The sequence below is a fragment of the Labrus mixtus genome, chromosome 7 (genome assembly GCF_963584025.1).
Source record: "Labrus mixtus chromosome 7, fLabMix1.1, whole genome shotgun sequence".
Classification (NCBI taxonomy): Eukaryota; Metazoa; Chordata; class Actinopteri; order Labriformes; family Labridae; genus Labrus; species Labrus mixtus.
In genome coordinates, this window is record NC_083618.1 from 29,669,366 (window position 1) to 29,679,365 (window position 10,000).

General features: G+C 42.1%; 1 protein-coding gene across 2 annotated transcripts in view; it reads right to left on the minus strand.

The window, feature by feature from the left end:
• cadpsa (Ca2+-dependent activator protein for secretion a) overlaps positions 1-10,000 on the minus strand; it is a 164,542-nt gene that overhangs the window by 134,944 nt on the left and 19,598 nt on the right. For both annotated transcript variants that reach the window (XM_061041507.1, XM_061041508.1), the window contains exon 2: positions 6,230-6,343. In XM_061041507.1, the coding sequence (XP_060897490.1) occupies positions 6,230-6,343 (114 nt within the window). The remainder of the gene's footprint in view (positions 1-6,229; positions 6,344-10,000) is intronic.

Here is a 10,000-nt window from a genome sequence, read left to right on the forward strand (position 1 = left end):
AAATACACAACAATAAAATCCTATTAAAAGCATGAAAAATAAAACAACAGAGCAGCAATCATCCAATTAACAGAGAAAAGAGAAACAACCGAGACAAAGATTGTCTAAAGTTAACAGTAAAACAAATAAAACATCCTGGATGAAACAAGGATTATAAGAAGGCCTTACGATAAAAATTCGTTTTTAAAAGTCATTTAAAAGAAGAAGATACTGATGTAGCTAGTCTGAGACTCTGACTCCACCTTTAAATTGACTTTCAAGTCTTTAGCCTCAAACTAAAATAGCCAATTTCTACTATTTATAGAGCATGGTCTAAGATGCATGGTGCAATAGTGTCACAGGCTGGTGTGGGCTTAATACAGTGCAAGATACAAGGAATCTCTCATACAGTTCTTTCACACTTGCATAAAAGTCATGGAAGGAGCTGTATGTGTGAACACAAACTGCCAATTTCACCCGGAGTTTCTCCTGCCAACCTCCTACAATTTTTCTGCAGCAAGTCCGAGTGAGCTGAGAATACAGCAGGATATTCCCCGGAGAATTCACCTCGAGCCAATGGGAGATTATCTAGATATTTTCTGGAGTGCAGATGTGAAAATGGCTACATTACATGAATCCAACCAATCAGATTGTTTTCTTCCTTATGTATCAGTGTGTTCCAAATGTTCTTTAGATACAGGGTTACTAGCAGGAAAGTGTTTTGTCATAGGCACCACCAGTGCACCTGATCACACCTCTGTTTAAGTACAGTTCTCCCATGGGTGCAACTTAGACACAATGGGTGCAGAGTGTGACAATATTATTTCCCCAGTTAGGAACCAGGAGGATGACTGCACCTCCGTTATGCACTACTGTCATAGAGGGTCAGGAAACACTAAGGGGTTCATGATGGAGACTTCTTTTTAAACCCAGAATGAGGTCATGGTTTCTGTCATCCAAACAGACCGATTATTTTATTTATTTGCTCAGATCTGGTGAAATATATCTCAGATTTTATGTTTTGGCTTTGTCATTATATATATAGAGAGAGTTCATAGTTCACGGCTTGATGAACGAGTGTCTCTTTTACTCTGAAAAACAAAATAAATGTCAACTTTGTTACAGCATAAGAAGACTATTTATTCTGCAGAAACCGTCTGACAGTTAGGGCCATGTAGTGTTGTAGTACTCAAGATCGGTCTTGTCTAAAGATCATTCTTGAGGAATGAGGACTTTAAATCAAGACCGGTCAAGACCACCCACTGAGAAGTTATTTTCCCACGTCATTACTGTCATTAGAAGGAAAACGCTGCTTTCTAAAAGAACAAATAAATTCAATTAATTTGTAGCTGTACAAAGTTTGACACTTGTAATGTACCACCAGTTACCCCCAGTTACCACCAGTTACCCCCGGTTACCACCAGTTACCCCTGGTTACCACCAGTTACCCCCGGTTACCACCAGTTACCCCTGGTTACAACTTTCCCGGTGCTATGGTCTAAGTGAGTGACACGCCCGCTGAAAGCAAGATGATGATTTTTCATTTATATTTATGGTCTTGGTCTTGTCTCGGTCTTGTCTCGGTCTCGATCCCTAAATGTCTTGGTCTTGTCTCGGTCTCGGAGCACTCTGGTCTCGGGTCTGTCTTGGTCTCGGTGGTCTTGACTATAACCCCAGGTTCATGAGTTCTAATGAATCCCTGGGATTTAAACTGATTTTGACGTTTTTAAATGCGATTTTTCTATTTTTTTTTTTAGAAATCTCAAACACAGATATTTAAAAACAAAATCGATCAGTGTGCATGGTCAGACCCTCCGAAAAGGTAAGTTAGTTATTTTCAATCACCCGAGAGTGACAGGTAAGATCGTAGGTGATAGAGCCGACATGTCTGCATTGAGATCTCTGATTCATTTTTGAAAGTCTCCGAACAAGCTGATGATTGATGGGCGGTAAATACCTGTCACCTTCTGCTGAACCTGTCAAGCTCCTTTTTTTTTTTTTTAAACCCTTTGTCTCTTGTCCCCCTCTATCTTTCTATTCCTGTCTCTCCAGCTCGCCGTGTGTCTGTCGGGCCTCCGTCAGGTGGAGCCTTGCAGCTTAAGCCGAGCTGAGAGCTCCGGGGGTTTAATTGAATTGGATAACCTGTGCAGCCGGCTTCATCTGTTAAATATCACACCGTGTTCATTTAGCTAGCTTGTGCTGCCACACAAACTGATAAGGAGGTGCCAGTCAACGAGTCAGCACCACCTACCAAACACACACACACACACACACACACACACACACACATCACCCTCAGATCTCCAAGTGTCCTTCAGCGAGTCTTAGTCCTCGATTAGCTTTTTTAAAAACCCTTCGAGTTCAAATGAAAACCTAAAGTCTGTTTTTAAATCTTTATTCACTCTGCATTTTGTATGTGTGACCTACGACAGATTTAACTGAATTCATGATTTAGTTGTTGTAATTGCAATGTGTTTATTCTATCATGGAGTTGTTTATTTATTGCGCAGTGTTGTTCAATGTCTTTGCTGTGTCAGCCTGTTTGCATTGCCTCTGTGTTTAGATTTTGCTGTATCAACAAAGCTTCCTCACCTTTAGCATGAAATGTGCAGCTCTCATGATGGTTGAACAGAGCTCTGCAGGTTTGTTTGGTATGCAGCCGAGCAGCGATCGAACAACACAGAGGACATGAACGCTAACGTTACTGACCGCGTTTCTTATTTTGAGTCTCGCGCTTGTGCTCGTGCATGAACCGCGTCGCTAGGAACACACCTCTCCAGAGCGTGCCAGGGCCGAGGAAGTGCCGAGCTTGAGCATGGATCGGAGCGCTCACACTCGTCAAACCAACTGGACTTTCGAGGTGAAGCGCGCTTAGGCACGGTGCGGATTTCCTCGTGTGAGTGCGCCCTTAGAAACGTTTTCTCTCTGGGTAGACTGATGGTCAAACTGAATGCATCTGGATACAGCCCAGTAATCTAAAAATCCAGATCAAAAGTCAAACAAACAGGATTAAAGAGAATCAAGGTAATCATCTGGAATCACCAGAAATCTTTGGCGCATTGGGGCATGTCAGTATTCTACCGCTTTCCTTTTTTGTATTCTCGCTTTTTCACCATTTTTCTTTTTATTAACTATCACGTCGCCTCTTGACCTTCTTAAGGCGGAGGGATACAATTAAGGAAAATTAATAAAGGAACCAATGTTAAGCTTAATATGTTTTCGGATATGGACCTCCCTGACCAAACCTACTGGCAAAAATTGTCCTTAACACACTTCCATCTATCCATTATCTAAACCGCTTTTCTCTCTTCAGGGTCTTGGGGGGGGGGGGCTGGAGCCGATCCCAGCTGTCACTGGGCGAGAGGCGGGGTTACACCCTGGACTGTTCGCCAGCAAATCACAGGGCTGACATTTAGAGACACACTCACATTCACACCTACGGGCAATTTTTAGAGTCACCAATTAACCTAACGAGCATGTCTTTGGACCGTGGGAGGAAGCCGGAGTACCTGCAGAGAACCCACACATGCACGGGGAGAACATGACAACTCCACACAGAGAGGCTCCTGCAGTGATTCCAATCAGGAACCTCCTCGCTGTGAAGTAACGGTGAGAACCACTTCACCACCGTGCAGCCCTAAAAACACTTACATGACATTCAAATAATCAGTGAGTATGTTCTTCTTCTCTGTAGCCTGACTAAAACAGATTTTATACACAAGGGGAGGATCGCAGCGCGTTTGGCTGTTTGAGAACATCACTGTCTATAACGCTGCTTTAATAACGAGTACCGCCTGTGTGATCTATTTACTGTCGCTGCACACCGGCCCCTCACGGCCCTACAACCAGCCCGACACCTTTTCCTGGTTCTCCACATCAGCCCCTCGGGGACCTGACGTCAAATGTCAAACTGTAAATGAACAGCGTGAACCAGGAGAGTTTAAAAGATGCAGAAAAGGATTTCCTTTCATCACATTTTATTTCCCAGTAGATCAAGCCCCTCCGACTGAAAGAGCGTTATTAACACTGCCCCGAGGAGCTCAGTGTAGACTCTGCATCATGTATCAGAACAGAGACAGGTTCACTCACTTCTGACCCCAGTATTAGTTTCCCCGCTATGACAGTTTTCATTATAAACATTAGGAGGCTCACGGCGGGAGCGTAACAGCCACATTGTGAAATGTTCAAGAAATTGTCTTTTTATAGATATTGATATAGAAATAACATATCCTGTCAAAATTAAAAGACAAATTTGTAAACTATCTTGTAAATGAAATGATAAAGGTATCTTACTATATGATCAGACATTAAGGAAACATGTTGAAGTGCTGGCTTCTCTGACAACAATGCAGCAGCCAGTATGTCCTCCTTCTAACTTTAGATTCTGCTCCTGAATGCTCTGGATTTGTTTGGACCAGAGAAAGTAGACGGTTTTAAGGCGACCCCCACACGGCCGTTTTGGACGCCCCTCGGTTTACCAGATATGAGAGCAGTTATCAGGTCAACAGGTGTTGCAGCGATGGAAGCGGGTAAGAGAAGTGGTTCAGATAGAAGTGATTGTACCCGACCTAAAAAGCCTCTGCATGTTTCTAATAAGCTCCACGAGCAGAAACGTGCTCAAACTAGGATCAATATTGGAGATGCTTTTTGAAAAATGGAGAGAGGTTAGAACACAGAAAGGTTTACAGACCCATGCAGAGCTGGATAAACACTGAAGCTTCAGAGTCCACCACATGGTGACCTGTGAGAGCATCGACTCTAGAGAGGAGGGGGGGGGGGGGGAGACAGCTCTCTATGATGTTTTGAAACTGGACTGCAGTACGCATTTTAAACACTAGGCGTCAGAGTTACATACTGCTCCTTTAAAGGCCGACTGAATAATAATATTTTGTATAAGATTATTACTAAAGCTGCCATGGCATTGATGGAACCTTTCCATGGATTTTCGACTTTTGGAGGAGTGCTTTCCATCGCTCCTTTAACGGATTATGCTGAGAAAACATATTTTTTCGACAAGGTATTCAAAAGTCAGACAGCAAAGCTCAGGGAAAGAGGAGTTAGTCCTCCAGAGATCTCATTCTCAAACAAAAAAAATGAAGAAGTAGCTGGAGCGTTCATTCTTTTGAACTGAAAGCTAGTTAACATGTTGTTCTCTTATGTTTGGTTACATGCTGTGTAAAACAGGCCGATAATGTTCAGGCAGCAGGAATCCTGTTTAAATTGATCCAACATAAAAACCTATTAAAAACATCCAGATCCAATCGTTCTTTTTCTGCAACAGAAAGCTTAAGCTTCTGTCTTTAATGTCATTACATTGCACTTTCATTGATGACATCGTTATGCAACATATGTTCTGTGCTGAATGTGGTGAAGAGACGCCGGCAGCAGACGGGCCACCATCTGGCTGCTGGAGGTTTGTTTTCTCCAATATGAAAACCTAAACTATCAAGAGCACTGTTTACATAACTTCCATAACCTTTAAGGTCTAAGAAATGTGAAATATATGAAGCACTTGAAGAGACTCACAGAAAGAAAAATACATCCATGCTTGATTTGTATTTCTGTGTCAAATAAAACTACGTCATTCTTTGGTCTTTTAAAAAAGTAAAACTCCTGGAGTGTTTTTAAAAGAATGTGCAACTTTTTGATCCGCCCTTGAGCACCAGCATGAAACCAAAACAAACTGCTGTTTGGCCACGCCTCCGCTATTCTGAAGCCTCCTGTGTCCTGCATTGTTGTGTTAGCATGCTAATGTTAGAGCTCATAGCTTCACATTGTATGTAAATAAACAAAGAATAGCCATGATGTTCTTCTTCTTCTCTCCAGTCCTTGACTTAAACAGCTTTTATACACAAGGGGAGGAGCCGGCCGTCCCGTCCATGTAAACACGGCTCTGACAACAACACAGCCAGCGGGACTCGAGCTTCTCCCTCATTGTAGACAGTCATGACTCAGAGACACATTTACACAGGACAGACTGGATTTATTATATATTTATGTAAAAAATGTTGCATATTCTTCCTTTAAAATGTGTTTATGCTTCTTGGTTTAGTCTGGATCAATATGTTTAATTTATGTTACTAAATATGATAAAAGATAAGACAGAATTTTTTTTGCACTGACTTAATTATGAAGCGATTTCAAAAGTCAAATTGTTCATTTTGGTGTCAACTTACATAACCCTTAGGTTGTGAGTACATCGGTCGCAGAATGATATATTTGTCCACATAGAAAAATACTAGAGACTCACATCATAGTAGCTCTGGACAGCGTTGATGAAAGCTTCGTCGGCCACGATCTGTGTGTCTCCGCTGAGGAACGACTGGAAACGCTCTTTGACCGTCTGCAGCTGCTGCTTACTGATCTGAAGGAGAGATTGACACGCACAGGAGAGAAAGACGTTAGAATGGTTCGTCAACATCAGTACTATATCTTTGTAATGGAACTATCTACATATAAAATGAAATCTTTGTCTTTCAAAATTGCCACAGTCCAATCCTCTTCCTCTTCCTCTACAGTCCTCATTTTTAAGCCTACTCTTAAATAAATGCAGGTTTTGACCTTTATTTAAAGACTGTACAGTATATATTTCAATTAAAATGAAAAGGTCACATTTTATGCAAAATCCACCTCACCATGTTCCTCTAACACTTATATGTGTCTCTAGTCCGTCTACAAACCCCCCAATGATGAGAAAAGTCCATCCTCTCCGTCTTTTACCTGCTCCACTTTTCAGAAAATGTGTACTCAAACAGGCCGTTTGGAGATTTTCCCTTCATGACATCACAAAGGGCAGTAGCCCCTCCCCCCAGGTGGGTGACACTCCCACAGCTAGGTGTTTGTTCTGCCCTCTGAGTCTGCCTTCTCACCGTAAACAATAGGACATGGAGCGAGAAAGCACCGAGTACACCCAAGCCCTTCCAGAGAGGGGGCGTGGTCAGACACAGCTCATTTACATATTTAAAGGAACAGACACAGAAACAGCCTGTTCTGAGCAGGGCTGAAATAGAGGGGTTTATAGACATGATCAAATACAGGATCAGAGTGGATTTAGAACAAGAAACTTCACACACATGTTTTGTGGAGCTCTGAGACTTATTTAAACTGGTGGAAGAGGAGGAGAATATGTGACCTTTAAGTTAAATTCCTGATCACTGAAGGTAGGTAGCTCTATTAATGTCTGTATTTGTTTCATTTTGCCAAAACTCTTTCTGCACACTCTATTTTTCCCTCCCACCCACTCTGAGTCACCAACAGATTGATTTCAACACAACAAATTAGCGGCATCTTTGATGACAACAAAATTGGTGGTTTATGCGACTCTTTCAGTGCAGGACTTCTCTCTCAAACAAAGACGTGATGGGAGATCAACATATTCTCCGAGCTGAAAGAAAGAATGTGGCATGAAATTCAGAAATGATGACTAATCATTTTCAGTCATGCTTTTAGAGAAAATAACTCACATTATCACCTACAGGAGAAAGACTTGGATTTTAAGGTGTTTTACAGTTAAAAAATAAAATTAATATAATTCTCAAAATTCAGTTTTTCTATCAACCTCATTCTCTTTCAGTTTTTAAGTACATTTAATATAAGAAAGAAACCCTTTGATACTGAAGCACAGTCTATATTAGATACTAGAGTTGAGTACCACTTCTACTTCTAACTAAACTGGAGGTCTGGGTATAAAGAAAGTCTGATCTCTACATTAGAGCAGATTTCAAATGGCACATTCGGCTCGAAATAAATACATTTGTCTTCACTCGACACGCAAGACTTTTTAAATTCCAACTAAACAATAGGGTTTTCTCTTTTAATTGGACACCGTGCACATGCTTTGGCTCGTGATCGTTCTTCACACTCAAGCTGTGAAAAGAAATCACATACCATTCAGCTCTCTCCATACATCACATATGGCTCCAGAGAGCTGGGAGCTTTCACAGCATGCTGTGACGTGATGTAAACAATACATTAACACTATGCAATGCTCAGCAGCTACTACTGTTCAACATGCAGAATATGTTTCCCTGGACTGATGACAGAGAGCTTTTGTCAGAAATAACAAAAGAAAAAAATGGAAAAAGTTGACTTAAATCAAACCGTTGAGTGATTATAAAAATCAAGCGGATGTTTGGAGTCAACGAGCTTCTTCAGCAGGTTCAAGAGAAGCTGATTAAAACCTCTCAGAGCTCTAAGCGATGACTGGTCCTCCGCGGGCCGCAGGGCTAAACACCCAGCTTATGCTGTGCATGTTGAAGGTAAGAGTAAACACTCGTGTTACATATCCACCGTGAAAACAAGCTGTGTGTGCACAAAAAACAAACAGATGAAGTGTGTTGAGAGTGGGCCTGAAAACAACACAGTGTGCCGACACAGACAGCTGTGAGACGTGAATCATCAGAGACATTAGAGGACTTTGAAAACAAAGTCACAATTTTCAACATTAAATTTTTCTGATTTATATCTCAAATCAAGACTGTTCTCTTTTACATTCCATATAATATCTACAATAAGTAGCGCACTCAATTATATAACCCAGTGTTACCGTCAGTGTCCTCTTTTTTTTTTTTTAAAGATTTATTTTTGGGTATTTTGTGCCTTTATTGGAGAGATAGGAAAGTGGATATAGCCGGAAATCAGGGAGAAAGAGAGTGGGGAATGACATGCTGCAAAGGAGACACAGGTCGGACTCGAACCCGGGCCCCCCGCTTGGAGGACTGTAGCCTGTGCGCGCTCTAACCACAGCACCACCAGCGCCCCTCAGTGTCCTCTTTTAAGTCTCACTTTTCTGCATTGCCTCTTCTTAATCATGGCGCTGTCATGTACTTCTAATTGTGTCTAATTGATATTTGGGTATAAGTGTAAAAAGCCTAACCCGCAGAGGTGAGCTCTAACCCAAACAGGTGTCTCACTCTGTCTCTGCAGACAGCTGTTACAGATGTTTCAACGTCAAACCGGAAACATGGACGAAAAAAAATGTTTTTTTCTAAATTGTTTTGAATTTTACAAACTTTACCCAAGAGGCAAATTCTGTTTTTTACACTTTGAGAGCGATGCTTCTCCCACACATCGTCCTGAATCACACACCTGCACAAACAGGACCTGTGGACGTGCATTAGTGGAGAGAGTGGGGCTGCTACTGAGGGAGCGCACCAGGGCGGTTGGGGGTTTGGTGCATTGCTCAAGGGCACCTCGGCTGTACTCGGGAAGTGCCCTGGCACCTCTCCAGCACAACAGAAAAACTTCCATATTCTGGTCCGCATCAGGACTTGGACCATCAACCCTCCAGTTCCCAACAAGTCCCTATAGACTGAGCTACTGCCGCCCCGATATACTGGATCTAAAGCACAACATGGAAGGCTGTGTTAAGTACTCAATTTCTCAACACAAGAACATCTCCGCCTTCGGAGAACAACACCAGGTCTCCGGACGCTCTTTGCTGAAAACACAGTTCCACTCCACTTGTGCATGTTAGGAGACATCTGGTATAATGTGACGCTCTGATAACCAACGCCCCTCTCCAGGGAGACACAATAAAAAGGAAGAGAGGGACGAGAGAGCACTGGAGGATAATGAGAGAACGCGGGGGCTGAAGGGGAACGCAAGTGAATAATTAGAAGATGGAAATACAAGAGAATTAAACAGAGCAAGAAGAGAGAGAGGTAAAGAGGAAGAGGTGCTCGATGATGTAGAGATTCTACCAAAGTGTCTCCTGTGATGTTGTGCCGTTAGTTTAACAGAGGCCCGGTGGAGCTGTGACATGGGAGCTTCGAGTCGTTGTTGTGGAGATGTTTTTAAGACAGTTGAAAGGAAAGAAGTGATGAATCATGTCTGTCTCTGATTAAGCACTTCAAAAAAATTACTTCCTGAAAAATCTGTGAACAATTACATTTGTTACCTCTTTCTAAAAAGGCAGCCTGTATGGACGTCCAGTGTCTATACACCAATGGAACAAGTAATTCAACTAAATTGATACTGTGAACAACATGTCTTATAAGGACTTATAACCATGCTTTCAGTC